Genomic DNA, 18263 nt, shown 5'->3' with positions numbered 1-18263 from the left:
GACGCAAGTCTTCTGGACTCATCTCCTCTTTCTTAGGAGAAAAGTGACCAATGGTGAACAGTGGTTCTTCCAGTTCATTGTCAGACGCATCAGATGGTCTGACTGAGGCTTTTGCGCTCTGGTAGTCTGCTGTGTCGTCACTGTCACTGACACCAGCAGCAGCAGCAGCGCCACCCACTGAACTGGAATCCGAACTCTGATCATCATCATCATCATCATCATCATCCTCATCATCATCCTCAGCAGCTTCCTCAGCTTTAGCTGCTTGCTTGACATCACCTTCATCCTCTTCTGGGTAACTCTGGAAAATTCCCACATTTCCCCCCCACTTAGGATTGTACTCAACACTCCTTGTGAACTTAATGGACTTAGAGTCAGTCATCCATACCCTGTATGCACCTTTTTCGTACCCCATGAACAAACCATGTGCCCCACGCTTCCCAAGCTTGTTGGTTTGTTGTGTGCGTACCCACATGTCCGAACCAAAGATTTTCATGTGTTTGGTGTTGGGTTTCTTGCCAAACATCTTCTCATAGGGGGTACAACCAATGGGTGATGACAATCTGCGATTATAACTATAAACCAAATTCCCCAAAGCCTCCCCCCAAAACTTATCAGGGAGATTGGCATCATGCAACAAGGTTTTGATTCCTTGCAGCAATGTTTGATTTGCTCTCTCCGCAAGCCCATTCATCCATGGCGATCTGGGCGTTGACATGTCATGCTGGATTCCCTTCTCAGTCAGGAAAGCTTCAAACTGCTGAGAAGTAAACTCCCCGCCCCGATCAGTAAACAAAGAAGAAATACGTTTACCGTGCACATTCTCCAACCAAGCACAGAATTCCTTAAACTTCGGAAACGCTTGCGATTTCTGTTCGAGCAAATACACATGAATGTACCTGGAAAAAGAATCAATCAGAATCATGAAGTACCTTGCTCCTCCTAAAGAGGGCGCTAGTGGCCCTACCAGGTCTGCATGCACTAGCTGGTAGGGTTTGGAAGCCTGCCTGCTAGACTCCTTGCCTTTTGGAGCAACCTTCACCTTGTTCTCTGCACAAGATACACATTTCATGTGATATTTACAAGGTTTGATGTTCAAACCTTCAACCACCTCTGGCATCTTGGCCAGTGCCTTCCAAGAGAGGTGACCAAACCGTCGATGCGCATCGTGAATGCAACCTGCATGAAGAACTTTGTTAGTTTGTGCAACACAACAAGAATCAGCATTAGATACAACAGCAGTGTCCTCATAAGTTATATGGAACAAACCATCCATAAACTTTGCATGCAAATAGTCCTCTTTGCCTTTACTGATGACACAGACGCTCCTCTTGAAGGAAATCTGAAAACCACGCCCAGTAAGCTGTGGGACGCTCAACAAGTTGCTTGCAGCGCCTGGAACATATAGTACACCGCTGATGGTTGTGTGCAAACTTGCAAGTTTCACAGTCCCTTCTCCTGCAATCTGCAACGTCCTTCCATCAGCCAGGTGGATCTCACCTTCCTGAGGCTTGAAGGAGATAAAGAGATGCCTGTCCTTGGAAACGTGGCGGCTGGCACCTGAGTCCACAATAAACCTGCCTTTGGCTGTTGGAGCAGTCCTTACAGCAAGCAAACCCTTGTTTTGCACTGGTGTGGGCTTTTGCAGCTTGCCCCCCTGCTGCTCCTGGCCAGCAGACGTGCCTTTAGCCTTTGGTGAAGCTGTGCCAGCAAGCAAAACCTTGCTTTCCACTGGCGTGGGCTTTTGCAGCTTGCCCCCCTGCTTCTGGCCATCTGCAGACGTGCCGTTAGCCTTTGGTGAAGCTGTGCCAGTAAACAACGCTTTGTTTTTCACTTGCGCGGGCTCTTCACCCTCCCTCTGCTCCTGGCCATCTGCAGGTGTCTGCCTGTGGCTCTGTTTACCTTTGCCTTTCCGGCCTCTGCAAAGGCGATGGCCTTGGTTCCCATGAGAACCAGAGCTCTCAGCTGCCGACTCCTTGGCTCCCCCTGGAGGCTGGAATGCTGCCTGGGACGACGTGACGGTCAGCTCCCCCTGCAGCTTGCAACCGGTGCCCTCAGCATCCCTGCACTCAAACGCATTCTGGGAAACAGCTAGGACCTCCGATGCAGTCAAACTCTGGGCTGGGATTTTTGCTTTGTGAGCTTTTTTTAAAGCAGACCACATTGCACGTGCAGTGGTGTTGCCAGCCAGCGTCTTAATTTCCTCAAGAGATACGGATAGGACTATTATGTCAATCGCTTTCGAATTCTGGCCTTTCCATCTCTCTGTCAGAGGAACTGGGGGGGCTTCAAAAACGACATGCCACACCCCAAACTGACGCAGTAAACTCTCACACCATTTTGCCCAGGGTTCATAATTCTGCCCATCCAACTTAGGACACGGAGCAGTTTCTGAGGTCTGTAAGAGATCCATCTCAGCCTTTTACTTGAGCCGCGAGTCTATTTTAACTTGAAAGACTCCTTATCTTGGCAGCCATTAATCACGAAGCCTTTTTGGCTCAGCTCCCAGGCCAATTAAGCCTTGCCGGAGATCAAAGAAAAGCCTCCCTTCTTTCTTTCGCTTTTCCCACAACATACCTCAAACGCAGTCTGTTGCAGCTTTACTCTCCTGTAGGTGCCGTGAATCTGGGCCCGAAACCTTGTTGTTGGGAAACTGCCAGGGAGATAGTGTCCATCATGAGCCCCCAAGCCGGAGTTCTGGACGATCCATTGGCCTCCCGTAGACAGGCAGATCCAGCAGTTAGCGACACGAAGCCTCTAGAAATTCCTAGCCACATTCCAGGGCTGGGTGTACACTGTTTATCAGCAGAAACACAGCCAAAAGCTTGCACCGCAGAAGAGCATAATTTTCAGACTTTATTAGCGTTTAACAGAACAAAAGAAAACGTGACCGTTCTGTGTCAGCATCTTCGGCCAACTGAGAAAACGAAAGGAATATCAGCAGACACATAAACATCCTGTGAATAGGACATGCGCAGACTCTGTTGCTTACAAAAGCCTGCTCCCTCTTAAGGTGGAACGGGAATATCCTAACAGGTGCAGGGGCTCCAGGACTCTTCGTTGGAAGTTAGTGAGGAGAGCCCAAGCACCCCGCTGCCCACGCCCAGCCTGCGCAGGAGACTCCCGCGCAGTGAGAGGCGGAGACGATTAGGCGTCAAACAACTCTTATGTTGGCAACGCTTTAAGAAACGCCCACAGACAGATTCTACGAGTGACTAAGGGCAGCCACGCTGAGATGGGCTGTGCAGTCTGGATCGTTTAACCAGGCAATCTAATGCTCAAACGGAGCAGGATTACGCACGAGTAACTCCCAACCACTACAGCATGCTAATAAATAATAATAATAATAATAATAATAATAATAATAATAATAATAATAATTTATTAGTTATACCCCACCCATCTGAGTTCAGTGGGGCTTCCTCTCAGGTCCGTGAGTATAGGATTGCAGCCTAAGTCACCTGTACAATGTGTTGCTGAACTTGTTTGTTTATAATACTAAGCCATTTTATTATCAAGGCCTCCAAAGTGGTGTACACTATCAAAAGCAACACCAGACACTAACTTGTGTCACTTGTTTTGAGCAGAACTTATTACTCACCATTTTCAAGACATAGTTTGAAAAAGTTAGTTTTTGCATTGTCGTCCAATTGGTGTTAAAGAAGGATAGAACTTTCTTTATGTATGCAACAGCAGCAGCAAGATTACTCATCGCGAAATATTGGAAGACACAGGAGCTACCCACACTGGAAGAATGGCAAATGAAGGTGATGGAATACATGGAACTGGCAGAGATGACTGGCAGAATCCGTGACCAGGGAGAAGAGTCAGTGGAGGAAGACTGGAAGAAATTTAAAGATTACCTGCAGAAGCACTGTAAAATTAAGGAATGCTGAAATGACGTTTGATTGAAAATAAGTGGTAGTGGTAAAGAGATGCTTAAGAAAATGTAAATAGGGATTGATAATTGGAAATGGATATTTATAATAATAGGTTAATATATGGAGTAAGGATAAATGTTAGAGGGTAAGGATTTGCTGAATTTAATATTTGAACTGGAATACAAAATGGGAGGTGTGAGGAGGTCAAGAAACTAGTGAAGAAGATTTGAAAATATTAATCTATTTTTAGTTTTGATTTTTGGCTTTTCTCTTTGTTCTTATTCTTTCTTCTTTCTTCTATCAACTGTTTTTCTAATGTGTATCTTTTATCTGTTTTGTTTTTGTAGTTTAAATGTTGGAATTTGTTTTTATTGTTTGTGAAACATTAATAAATATCATTTAAAAAATATATGAAAAAGTTAGTTTTAAAGCGAGCCTCTGTGTTGTATCGTGTTTCCTTTCCAAAATACAAACCTTCATTTAGGTTTCCACCTCCAGTTGTTGGTTTAATGAAGGTGCCCAGACTGGTACATGCAAGAATTAACTTTTGAAATGAATGGACACGTTAAATAGATATAAGCAAGCTTTCGTCGTTCTGTAACTGATTTATTGATTAAATAAATGATTTGCTTGGTGCAACATGCAAAGTTATCTGCCTTCACTGCATAACTAGAGACGAATACTAAATAACTAACTCTGAAGTAAGTGTCAAATGGTAGTTTGAATCTTCCTTATTTATGAGGACATTGATTTCTCTAGGGGTTTCTTTAAAAAGTATTATTGATTTTCTCCACATCTCTAGTTTGTGTGTGTGTGTGTTCATAAGGAGAACAATTGTGCCCCCAGACCTGGGAATAATTTGATTTATGATTTCTCATATAATGTAGAAAGACTTCCAACTGTCAATCAATGTTCTGTTAGACAACTGTTGACCACAGTGTGTACACTTCACTGCTACTAATAAAAGACCCAACAATGACTTTAAAACCCTCTGTTGTTAGGAAGATATTTATAGTTGTGGGGATTGAGAAATGGACTTGACTTCAGCTGTTCTGTAGATCATGGAATGAAATTCCAGCACTTCCACTGACGTAGAATCTGGCAATTGCTGTAAGTTTTGAGAATTTCACTGTCACTTAAAAAGCCTAGCTTCTCCCCAAGCTACTAGTTTGTTTTATTCTGGAAGGCTATTTACATTAGGGACCATTCAAACAAGCAATTCTCCACCTGCAGTCTAAAGTGATGCAGTCGCAGCAGCCAGTACTGTGTGCTCTTCTCAACTTAACATGTAGATTAATAACTCCACCTTGTAGATCAGCTCAAAAGTGTGCCCAGAAGGAAACTGATTTTGCATTTTCCTTGGGATGCGTATTCTGTTTTCTCCAGATGTTTACTTTTGTGTTTTCCCCATTGTTAAACAGTAATACGGGGCACAGGGCTGAAGGCCACGGTCACCATCTAATTTTAACTGATTGGTGTCGTTTTTCATTTTGGATGCCCTATTACGTCAATGATCACATTTCAAGCAGAGCTTGCCTGTTAACAGGCATAGTCGTCGAGAATTTTCAACATAGAGCTCACTCATGAGTTTCAGAAGGAGGGAAATATATCCTAAAAAGCCCAATAGTGCAACCTTATGCATGTTTATTCAGAAGTCCGTCCTACTGTGTTCAAGGGAGCTTATACGCAGGTAAGTGTGCTTAGGACTGCAGCCTGTGTTAGAATGCGCAGATAACATACATATGCATGAATGGCTCCCCTTTTCTTGTGATAGACACCCTATTTTCCTGTATCTGGCCCTGGTAATGGCCCACATTTTTTTGCTGGGTGCAGTTCAGCAGCATCTGTAGGGCTAGAGGTTCCTACAGAGGACAGTGCCTACCTCTGTCCCTTCACCCCCAATTCCCCTTTTAAACATAAACAGGGCGTCTAGCCACCCACAGTTTCAGCAGCTAGTGCATCTAAGAGGACTTAACTGTGTGTGTGATGTACAGGGAGCCTTGTGTATTAGCTTCTCAGGCTGTAGGTGGCTGGATGCCCTGTTTTAGAAGTTATAAAAGTTTGGGTTACAGATAGGTAGCCGTGTTGGTCTGCCATAGTCAAAATAAAAAAATTCCTTCCAGTAGCACCTTCAGAAGTGTGCATGCACACGAAAGCTCATACCGAGAACTAACTTAGTTGGTCTTTAAGGTGCTACTGGAAGGAATTTTTTTAATAAAAGTTTGGGTTTTTCTTGGAGGGGAGGGATGAACCCCCTCGTAAATACTATTTTTAAAAAGTGCTTTGGGTGGATTTTAAAGGATTTCCCATTAAAATACACCTTGAAATGTGATGGGAATAATTTAGTTCTCTCCCCTCAGGGAACTGGAATGGACCCCAACCCAAGATAAATATTTATAGGCCCCTGTTGCCATGACACCTACATCTGCTCCCAATCCCCTCCTCTACACAACTTTCTCTTAAAGAAAGTTGTCCTGCCCTCTTATTTTTTCACATGGCTAGCCTATAAACAAGAGAATGCTGCCTTCTTACCAGATGGGCAATCTGATGAAGCCCGGTGCATTTTGTACTGACTTCCAGTGTCAGGGAAGTTGTGGCGGGAACAGGACCTCAAGGTTTAGTTCCTTCCCTCCCACTCCCCTTCCTTTCCAAGAAAGCTCCTTAAGAATGGATTTGATGAGACAGAAGGATGGGTACCATTTGGAATATTCATGCTGCCGTGTTCCATGCTGTCATAGTAATGAAGGTCAGGTGGCTCTGGGAACAGAGTTAGCGAGGAAACCCAGCTGAAGAAGCATCTTCAATGGTTCAACCTTTCCCCCTCCCCTCCCCACCTGCCCATTAAAGAAGATTGTCTAAGAGAGATGCTTTAAGAAGTAGCAAGTGGCTTCTGTTGGGGCTCAGTACCTAGTCAGCTAAATGGGTGCATGGAATGGACTCGAGCCTCCATTTGGCTACCCAGACTTGCACCAGAAGAGAACTTAGCCCAGGACCTGGATCCTTGAACATAATTGTAGAAGAAGATTGATTCTTCTTTCTTTCTGACTTTGCACGGCTTCGGAAGATAACCATGACATCATTCAGGAACTTGCAGGTAAAGCGCTTTTATGAGGATGGATGAGTCCCCACTGGAAGCCCTGCAAATGGTTAAAACCCTTAAAGGTAAAGGTAAAGGGACCCCTGACCATTAGGTCAAGTCATGGACGACTCTGGGGTTGCGGCCCTCATCTTGCTCTATAGGCCGATGGAGCCAGCGTTTGCCCACAGACAGTTTTTCCGGGTCATGTGGCCAGCATGACTAAGCCGCTTCTGGCGAACCAGAGCAGTGCATGGAAATGCTGTTTACCTTCCCGCTGGAGCGGTACCTATTTATCTACTTGCACTTTGACGTGCTTTCAAACTGCTAGGTTGGCAGGAGCTGGGACTGAGCAACGGGAGCTCACCCCATCACAGGGATTTGAACTGCCGACCTTCTGATCAGCAAGCCCTAGGCTCTGTGGTTTAACCCACAGCGCCACCCGCGTCCCCTGTTAAAACCCTTAGGATTTGTATTTGGCATTTTCTGTTTCTTTTAGAACAGGCAGTTTGGGTGACTGCAACTGGAGGCACAGATTTATTTATTTTAAATGATCCTTTCTGTAAAAGATTCTCTGCTGGTGGAAAACTAGGCGGGAAAAGTGAGAGGTTCTTGTTCAGCTCCCTTTTCTGTTGTGCTAGCTTCCGATGTGCAGTATTCTTGCAGGAAGAGAAAAAATAAAATGAAGATACAATGGGGAGGAAAACCTAAGAGCAACCGAGAATACAATACCCCCAGTTTGAACTCCCGTTTGGGCAGATCCCGGCAGCAACTCTGTCTCTTCATGAATTTTTGGATCTTGTAGCTTTGCTGTTGCTCAGGGCTGCCAGCTTGCCTTCCACACTGAGGGACCCAGCGCTGTGTGATGTTATATGCACAATGTCATGCACCGGGTGGAGGGTTCCATGGGGGCTGTTGCCCTGGGTGCGCAATGGGGGGAAGCATGAACCAGGAGCCCCCCGCAGAGATCCCCACTGCACTCTGCCAGTGACAGGGACTGGAGAGCAGGCTGAGTAAATATCAACCTCTGCCCTCCATCCTTGCCCAGTACACGAGTACTCGCCCATCTGCCGGGGAATGGGGAGCACGGAGGGCGTGTTTGCAGGGAGGCTGATCTGTTTTGGGACCCCTCAGTATTGGGGTGGCTTAGCCCCCTGCTCACAAATATTGAGGGGGCAGAAGCTCCTTCTGGCCCCTACAGTTGGTGCCCCTGCTGTTGCTCATTACTGGTGGAAAGAATGCTTTTGCTTTTCCCTATGGGAAATTCTGCCTTCAGCAGAGCTATGCATTATTTATCTTTCTAGGTTGAGGGAAGATAAATAAAGAAAAGTGTGGTACTGGAGCTTGCTATTAGCAAAGTGTCCTTTCTCTGTCTAATTATTAAAATGATGCATGGAATCACTGTGTCTTGTGAGGAAGAGCTTTATCAGGCTATATAGTAAGTGCGACAAGTCTGAAATGCATCCAGTTTCCACTTTGATGAGAGAGAAATAATCCCTTTTCCCCAGCCAAGCTTCTGTGTCAGAAAACAGAGAAGGACTAAACAAGATTGTTGCTTCTCCGTACTGCTAAGCTTTAATAGTCTTAATTTTCTCTAGAACTTGAAAAATGAGTCTTGATGCATGATCTGAATTTTAACTTGAATGTTTCCCATCCCCCACATCTAAATTTGGATTGTGAGTCCCCTTGGCACAAAGGGCAAGTAAGCTTCTATAATGTCACACATCTCTGCCTCTTCTCCTACTTTTGAATTGGGGCAGGAGGAAAGGCTAGCTTTGCTAGGCAGCAGAAAGAAGGGATTTGCTTCAGAAATCATGAAGTACCGTATTTTTCGCCCTATAGGACGCACCATCCCATAAGGCGCACCTAGTTTTTTTGGGGGGAAATAAAGGGAAAAAAATTATTTCCCCCCCAGGCGCGGGGCTGGGGCGGCCCGAGCTTCCCCCGACCCCAGCCCCCAAACAGGCAGCTCTCTGCAAGCCGTGGGAGCCTAGTGCTGGCTCCCGCTGCTTGCGGAGAGGTCCGCGAAGCCTGGACGTGCTGAGATCAGCGCGCGCAGGCTTCGGCATGCCGGCAACTCTCCCCAAGCAGTGGGAGCATTCCCGCTGCTTGCGGAAAGGTCTGCGAAGCCTGGACGCGCTGAGATCAGCGCGCGCAGGCTTCGGGATGCCAGCAACTCTCCCCAAGCAGCGGGAGCGTTCCCGCTGCTTGCGGAGAGGTCCGTGAAGCCTGGAGAGCGAGAGGGGTTGGTGCGCACCGACCGCTCTCGCTCTCCAGGCTTCAGCGAAAGCCTGCATTCGCCCCATAGGACGCACACACATTTCCCCTTCATTTTTGGAGGGGAAAAAGTGCGTCCTATAGGGCGAAAAATACGGTATGTGAATGTGGGGAAACAGATGAAGGCAAAAAGTGGTCTTTGGTGCAGCAATACATGACCATAGCCAGGGGCATCGTGTGGAGGGTGCCAGGGGGCTGTGGCCCCGGGCACACAGTTTTTCCACACGCCAAGGGCCGTGTTGGTTGGCCAGGGTGCTCCCTGCATGGGCAGGCTGACAGCTCAGTGTGGCCATGCTGTGCTGTGGTGGGAGTGAGGTCACTCCAGTGGTGGTGGCAAGGGCTGGGCTGGCACCCCCTCCCAGTCTATGTACTGCCTGCCTGGCACATGTGCACCTGTCCCAGGCACCACCACCAACAATTTATTATTTGTACCCCACCCCTCTGGCTGGGTTTCCCCAGCCATGCTGGGCGGCTTCCACAAATACCAAAAATACACTGATATGTCGTACATTAAAAACTTCCTTGAACAGGGCTGCCTTAAGATGTCTTCTGAATGTCAGGTAGTTGTTTATCTCTTTGACATCTGATGGGAGGGTGTTCCACAGGGGGGGCGCCACTACCAAGAAGGCCCTCTGCCTGGTTCCCTGTAGCTTTGCTTCTCGCAATGAGGGAACTGCCAGAAGGCCCTCGGTGCTGGACCTCAGCGTCCTGGCAGAACGATGGGGTGGAGATGCTCCTTCAGGTATACTGGGCCGAGGCCGTTTAGGGCTTTAAAGGTCAACACCAACACTTTGAATTGTGCTTGGAAGCTGATGCTACGCCACTGACCTTAGCCTAGGGGTTGGGGCCCTGTGAAGCCACACAATGTTTTGGGTCAGCACTGGCAGGAGAAGTATTTATGAAAATTTGAGAAGAAGGGCAGAGCAATTGACTGGCGTTCAGACAACCTGCAACCTCTTCCCTCTAGGAAATGCATAAAGGAATAGCACTCCCTAACACACTGCTTTAGAGAGTCAGTGATGTTTTCTGATATCAGCAGCCATTACACCAATCTTACATGACTGCACAATTTTATTGACCAAAGGTAAGACCACGTATTGGCTGCTTGCATTCATATTCCTATAGCAAACATTGCCACGAAGCCATAGAATATTAGAATTCATATAATGCTGTTTATATTGCAGATATTTCCAAAGGTATCCCAAAATGTGTGTGAGAGGAACTGTATGTGATTGTGTATGTACAGACAAACATCTGGCTATATTTGGATAGGCCAATGTTTACATGTGGCTGTTCAACAGAGGGGAAAAGAATATTTGTATGTGTCAGAAATTTACAGTATTCTTGAACAGGAATCAGCATTGACCTCCACTGTTCTTTAATCTGGTTCATGGGGTAGATGCATAGATTTGTGTGTTAATAATATGTGTGACGCACCCTCATTGTTTCTCTACCAGAGACCGGAGGATGAGGCTGTTGTGGATCTGGGAGGTACCAGAAATGTTGTCAACATTCGTTATGAACCCGAAGAGCTGGAAGGTGAGGCTGTTCCTTCCTGCCCCCCCTTCTCCCCCCATTTCTCTGGCAGGCCATTAATCATCATTAACTATTTGGAAAGTGAAGTAAATGTGCTTTCTATCTGAGAAGGTTCTAGATACAGTATTTTGTATACCACAGAACCAAAACTGCTTATCTTCGTCTCATAAACAAGACTCTGGTGAAAATCCAATTTCTTTAGCAAGAAAATTCAAATTCTGCATGCAGGATTTGGGAAACTTGATTATTTTGCATGACTTCTTCCATTCTGCTTTATTTCAAGTGTGAAAATACAATATATCTTGATTTTTTTTAAAAAAACCAAGCTATAGGTGGTGGTACATGTACAGGAGTTATACAACTATTGTGGTTTTAAAAGTGTGTAGGAGATAGGGATGGGGGACAAAATTGATTCAGTTCACATTTAAAGGCAAACCTACTAAACCCACCCTTTCCAAATCAATAAGAATACTGAAACACAACCCTCCTTTGAAATTTCCCCTTCTCCAAATTTTGCAATGTGGTTCTCTGGCCAAGTAATGTGTACAAAAATACATATACTGTCCCCAAATGTAGAAAAAAAATATATACTGGTGAAAATGACATAGAAAATTGTGTCATATTATGGGAAACTGCTTTACAAAATACTAGGGAAAATTGTATACAAAAGTGTTTGTGAGAAATTAGTAGTAAAATGCTGGTGAATTTTCGCGAGACCTTTTTTTAATTGCAAACTAATATGGAATCAGAAAAATGGGAGTGACCAGATCTGAACTATTCAGCCATCCTTAGTTTTATCTATTTCATATCTTTCCCTCCAATCCATACCAGATGCTGTCTTTTGTCTGTATTGATCCCTTTTCTTTTTCCATGTTACAGGGGTGTGTGTGTGTGTTCTTGCAAGAGATGCATTTTGTCCTTGCAGAGTAGATGGCATATTTTGAGCTACATTTCATCTCATGGGAACAAAAAGACCTGCTTTAAAATGAAAACAAAACCACACACACTTTCTTTGTCCTCTTTCCTATACTTTGGTGTATCAAATCATGAGGCTGCCTCAACATGCTTCCTTTTGTGGCTGCATCCTATGTTTTCTATATGGGAATCAGCAGGCCCCACCAAGACGTCTTCACACTCAGCAACGATTTATTAAAACATACAGAACATAGGGCAACATTGTTTGACATTATCATAAATAGTGTGATTGAATAAAGTTTATTGTGGCTAGCATTGAGAGCCAGTGTGGTGTAGTGGTTAAGAGCGGTAGACTCGTAATCTGGGGAACCGGGTTCGCGTCTCCGCTCCTCCACATGCAGCTGCTGGGTGACCTTGGGCTAGTCTCTCAGCCCCACTCACCTCACAGTGTGTTTGTTGTGGTGGAGGAAGGGAAAGGAGAATGTTAGCTGCTTTGAGACTCCTTTGGGTAGTGATAAAGCGGGATATCGAATCCAAACCCTTCTTCTTCTTCTTCTTCATTGCCCAGGATCCCCCCCCCAACCCAGCCAATCTGAACCCTCTCTCAGACTTTGCACCAGAAAGTGAGAACATCCTCTCCTGTTCCTTTTCACACTGCCTATTTGACCTGAAGCCTTTTGCGCTTGCCTCTTAGAACAACACAGCACTATAGGTTGTGAGTTTTGGGGAAATGTTGAAAATATTCAACCCTTACACAACAAAACCCTCAAGGGTGTCTGAGAAGGCATCTGAGAAGTTCAGTGCATTGTATGCTGGAGCCTGAGCATGGCTGTTTCAAGATGGTGCCATTGCACCCACGATGGCGCCATCCCTAGAGCTATTGGTCTGACCAGGTCTGACCAGCTATTGGTCTGACCAGCTATTGGCCAGTCCACCCATGATGCAGACTGAGAAAGCTGCCTCGGGCAGCAAAACCCAAAGAGGTGATGCCCCCTTTGCTGCTGGCAGAGAAGTGGAGGTAGCAGCAGTAGCTTCCAGCAAGATTTTGTGAGATCTTGTAGAAGTCTCCTGAGATAACACTGGAACTTGGTTGGTAAGGGAATCTTCAGGGTGGCAGTGCAGGGCGGCACATTCCTGTTTCACATCAGATTCTGGCTCCGACATTGTATGCACACACAGTTTCACTTTAGAGACACTTCTTTCCCTCTTTTCATGGCCAGCACTGAAACAGATGTTAAGGAATAGAGGAAAACTCAACAGGTACATCATATGAGGGAAGAGAGGCTTAGCAATGCTAATGTATAAAGCACTGAACGAAGCCTGCAGAATGCTACCTTCCATATGTGCCATAGCGGAGGGGCAGTAGAAGTCTGTGGATAGTGGAATGTGACAGGATTCCAGGAAGAAGAGGCAGGAAACCTGCCATATCAAGCTCTACCCCCTGTAATATGGTGGTAAAGGTACCCCTGCCCGTACGGGCCAGTCTTGACAGACTCTAGGGTTGTGCGCCCATCTCACTCAAGAGGCCGGGGCCAGCGCTGTCTGGAGACATGTCCGGGTCACGTGGCCAGTGTGACATCGCTGCTCTGGCGAGCCAGAGCCACACACGGAAACGCCGTTTACCTTCCCGCTAGTAAGCGGTCCCTATTTATCTACTTGCACCCAGGAGTGCTTTCGAACTGCTAGGTTGGCAGGCACTGGGACCGAACAATGGGAGCGCACCGCGCCGTGGGGATTCGAACCGCCGACCTTTCGATCAGCAAGCCCTAGGCGCTGAGGCTTTTACCCACAGCGCCACCCGCGTCCCACCTTATATGGTGGTATTCAAAACTATTCTCTCAGGAGCTGCTGGGCTCAAACTTGAGACCTTCTGTTTGCATGTGGCTGTTCCATCTGGTGAATTGTAAGTCTGGAATATCTGCTGCCCTAAGTAGTTAAGAACCTCCAGGCCTGAACTGGCCTCACCCTGGCATACTGGTCATTGACACCTCCTGGACAGGGAGGACTATAAAAGGGCTTCCAGTTTGCATGAGCACAGGATATGCCTAACTCCGGTGTGTTCCTTTGGTCTTGATTCCTGGCTTTGTCATCTGCTCTAACTTCTGCTTTGCTCCTTGGATCCAATTCCTGCTTTTGTCATTCTTGCCTGCTCCTTCCCTGGTTCCATCTCCCTGGCCCAGCTGCTGCTTCCTGGCTCCTGACTTACGTTGGACAGCTGCCTGTTGATTACACACCCATGGCACTTTCATCTCCGCCAAGCTAAGCAGTTGGCTCCTTATCTCTCTCGCCCTGACCTAGCCACTGTGATCCATGCGACGGTCTCCTCCAGACTGGATTATTGTAACTCGCTCTACGTGGGGCTGCCCTTGAGACTGACCCAGAAACTCCAGCGGGTGCAGAATGCCGCGGCGAGACTCCTTACGGGGTCTTCGCTGCGAGATCATATCCATCCGGTGCTGTACCAGCTGCACTGGCTCCCGGTGGAGTACAGGATCAGGTTTAAGGTGCTGGTTTTAACCTTTAAAGCCCTGTACGGCCTAGGACCCTCGTACCTACGGGACCGCCTCTCCTGGTATGTCCCACAGAGAAATTTACGGTCTGCAAATAAAAACACCCTAAAGATCCCAGGCCTCAGAGAGGTTAGGCTGGCCTCAACTAGAGCCAGGGCCTTCTCGGCCGCGGCTCCAATCTGGTGGAACGCTCTGTCACAAGAGACTAGGGCCCTGCAGGACCTGACATCCTTCCGCAGGGCCTGCAAGACAGAGCTGTTCCACCAGGCCTTTTGTCAGGGCACACTCTGGCAATCTGCACAAAATTTTGCTTGATGGTTGCCATTAATTTGATTTTAATTTGATTTAATTAATTTTATAATGAATGTTTTAGAATGTGGAACTATTTTGATTGTTGTTAGCCGCCCTGAGCCCAGCTTCGGCTGGGGAGGGCGGGATATAAATAAAATTTATTATTATTATTATTATTATTACACACCCATGGCACTTTCAAAACCACAGGGACTAGAAACTTGACTGTCATATAAGAATGACAACCGATGTTCTTCAGGAACTTGAAATGTGGGGTTGGATTTTGTGCAAGCCACTCTTACACTTGGAATCTGAGAAGCCAAAGAATCTTTGGCGGTGGTGCCACAGAGAACTCTGTCATTCCTTTAGCAGTGGTGCTGAGGCAGAGGATTCCCAAATGCTGGGTGAAGAGAACGCTGGAACTCTGTGATTGGCACGATCATCCTTTGGGTCGAGCAGCTGCTGCTATGTGGGCACTGAGACGCACATGCATGTTTAAAGTAGCTTGTGTTATGTGACAGTGTGAGTACCTCCCACTATGCCTAGCAAATATTTGCCCAACAAACACAGCCTGCTGCTTCTTCTGCTACCAAATATCTCTCTGAATGAAATTGTTCCTTAGCACGGACTGTTCCAAGCCTTCATGCAAATTTTCGACATGAGGAAATATCTGATAGAGCTTCCTTCCAAAGCAAGATTCTCCCTCTCTGTGTGTGGATCACAAGTTGATCTTGTTTTCTAATTGTTTTAGTTGTTGTTGTTATTTTTTTAATAAAAGATATTTATTAAGAATTTAAAAATTACAGAAAGCAGAAAAAGGAAAAACAATAAGAAATTAACAAAACATACATTACAATACATATAGAAAAAGAAAAAACATCAAAGAAAACAATACAACAATACAGCAAAAAAGAAAGATCATTAAAACACATCCAATGTTCCATATCTTTACCTTTCATTTACTTGTTTCATTGACCTATGATTCTATGATTCTATGACCTCCTCACGCCTCCCTTTTTGTATTCTAGTTCAATTAACTATTTCAACAAATTCTTTCCATCTTTCTCAATTTTTGTTCTATAATTTATCTTAACAGTCTAACCTTTAATTTTTTCATTTTTGCCCATTATCAATCAACTTTTACTTAATTCTTTATTACATTTCTGCTAAAACCATATAACTTCATTCCAACATCCTTCTAACATTCCTTAATTTTGCAATGTTTTTGTAAATATACTTTAAATTTTTTTCCAATCTTCTTCCACCAACTCTTCTCCCTGGTCTCGGATTCTGCCAGTCATTTCTGCCAGTTCCATATAGTCCATCAGCTTCATCTGCCATTCTTCCCTAGTGGGTAGATCTTGTGTCTTCCAGTGCTTTGCAATAAGTATTCTTGCTGCTGTTGTGGCATACATAAAGAAAGTTCTATCCTTCTTTGGCACCAATTGGCCGACCATGCCCAGGAGAAAGGCCTCTGGTTTCTTCAGGAAGGTATATTTAAATACCTTTTTCATTTCATTATAGATCATCTCCCAGAATGCCTTAATCTTTGGGCATGTCCACCAAAGATGAAAGACTGTACCTTCAGTTTCATTACATTTCCAACATTTGTTATCGGGCAAATGATAAATTTTTGCAAGCTTAGTTGTTGTTGTTTTACATGTTTTAGCAGTTACGCTTTTTGACTGGCTTGTTTTATTTCATTTTTTTATTTTATTAATAATTGTATTGAGTTTTCAATATTTATCATAGTCACATTTTGTTACATACAACAAGAACCTTAAACATTGCTTGACTGAGCACTGACCTCCTTCTCTCCCTCTTTCTGACTTCTGAACATCTTTACTAAATTCTTAGGATCTCTATAACCCCCTTTTTACTTTCTATCTTCCTTTAACATTTCACCTCATTATATGTAAATTATGGATACTTTCAATACTTTGATGGAATTGTTTAATTGTGTATTTTAATAATGTATTGATTTCATACTGGTAAGCCTCTTAGAAGCCACTATGGCATGTAGGTAGTATATAAATTAATAATAATAAATCTATGCAATAAATTGTCCTTCATAACTTTGAAACGTTCCAGCAGGGGAAAGCTCTGTTACCTGTGACACAGTAATAAAAACTAGTAAAAGATGTCAACAAGAATTGCAGTCATAAATGCAGCACACCAATTATTTTTTCACTTCAAACACATCCTCCTACGGTGGACTGAAACAAAAGTCCCCCCCCCCTTGCATCTTGTATCCCTGCAAGAAAGAACACGGCAAAGGACTCTCCAAACAGGAATTCTAAAGGGCAAGAACCACAACAGGAAATAGAAAAGGTGCTGAAGAAGAAAATCAGATTTTAAAGGACTCTGGGTTGTATCCATTGTTGGCCATGCTCTAAGTAGAACAATTGAAGTTAATGGACCTAAGTTAGCCATGTCATTCATTTTAATGGCTCTTCTTGGAGTAAAACATAGTTGGGAGTCACTATACCAAATCCTGAATATGCTGCACTTTGTATTCTGAGATTGGTTACATTCACTATTACTGATATACTGAGATTTGCATCTGAAACTTCATCTTATCTCAGGCTGCAGCACTGCAATGGGAGAAGGTAAGCCCATTGAATAGTGGGACGTTGTTGTTGTTTAGTCGTTTAGTCGTGTCCCACTCTTCGTGACCCCATGGACCAGAGCACGCCAGGCACTTCTGTCTTCCACTGCCTCCCGCAGTTTGGTCAAACTCATGCTGGTAACTTCGAGAACACTGTCCCACCATCTCGTCCTCTGTCGTCCCCTTCTCCTTGTGCCCTCCATCTTTCCCAACATCAGGGTCTTTCCCAGGGAGTCTTCTCTTCTCATGAGGTCGCCAAAGTATTGGAGCCTCAGCTTCAGGATCTGTCCTTCCAGTGAGCACTCAGGGCTGATTTCCTTCAGAATGGATAGGTTTGATCTTCTTGCAGTCCATGAGACTCTCAAGAGTCTCCTCCAGCACCATAATTCAAAAGCATCAATTCTTTGGCGATCAGCCTTCTTTATGGTCCAGCTCTCACTTCCATATCACTACTGGGAAAACCATAGCTTTTACTATACGGACCTTTGTGGGACTTAGACCTGAGTAAATATGCACAGGATTGCACACTCTTTCACATCAGCTTCAAACAGACCCTTAAGGTGGCTTACGGCACTAATCTTCCTAACAGGATATGGAAATGAAGGGTGAATTCTCGTCTCTGTCAAAATCCCCCACAAAGCAAGCAGGGTGTCAATACCTATAAATAATTCCCTTTTATATCAAAGGGAAGTCACCCTTAAGAGGAAGCCCCTCTATGTCCAAAGGTGGAGGAGGGGGAATCTCTGCAGCTCCTTCCGCTGTTCTTTTTATTCCTTGTTCCTTTTATTCTCTCTTTGTATTCAGCATGGCACAGTGTGCTTGAATTAGTAATAAATTGCACAGCAGCAGAATGTCACAAATCTTTTCACCCTCTCAGTTTTATATAAATAAAGGTCATGGTTTCTTGGGACTCAGACCCAAAACTTAAACAGAAGGTACCTGTTTTCTTGGAAGGTGTGCAGTAACAACAAGGACGGGGGTGACCCGAACGAGAGCGGAGTACGTTTTCTGCATTGCCGTGTATCCACGGCCTGAGCTTCCAAGTAGAACTGCATCTTTGAACCCTAAAAAAAGAGAAAAAGTTAAGTGATGGGGTGAAAAACTCATAAAAACCTCAGGGATCATGCAAAGCCAATGCTCCACCCACGAGCTATGACCCTTCTCAAACA

At 45.0% G+C, this 18263-nt stretch overlaps 1 protein-coding gene across 4 annotated transcripts in view; it reads left to right on the top strand.

Annotated features, from left to right (window-relative positions):
- Positions 1–5387: 5387 nt before the first annotated feature.
- The window catches only part of SLC4A8 (solute carrier family 4 member 8), a 60217-nt gene continuing 47341 nt past the window's right edge, over positions 5388–18263 (top strand). Inside the window, exons 1-2 of one of the 4 annotated variants that reach the window (XM_083484437.1) lie at positions 5388–5571; positions 10692–10773. In XM_083484437.1, coding sequence (XP_083340563.1) covers positions 5518–5571; positions 10692–10773 — 136 coding nt within the window. In that variant the 5' untranslated portion in view covers positions 5388–5517. Of the gene's footprint in view, positions 5572–6625; positions 6976–10691; positions 10774–18263 lie in introns of those variants that run through there. The other 3 variants (XR_014521216.1, XM_083484438.1, XR_014521217.1) reach the window with 3 other exon arrangements.

This window comes from Podarcis liolepis, assembly GCF_965112155.1.
Source record: "Podarcis liolepis genome assembly, chromosome: 2".
Taxonomy (NCBI): Eukaryota; Metazoa; Chordata; class Lepidosauria; order Squamata; family Lacertidae; genus Podarcis; species Podarcis liolepis.
The sequence above is the reverse complement of the archived record's forward strand: the minus strand, read 5'-3'. Positions and strand labels throughout refer to the sequence as shown.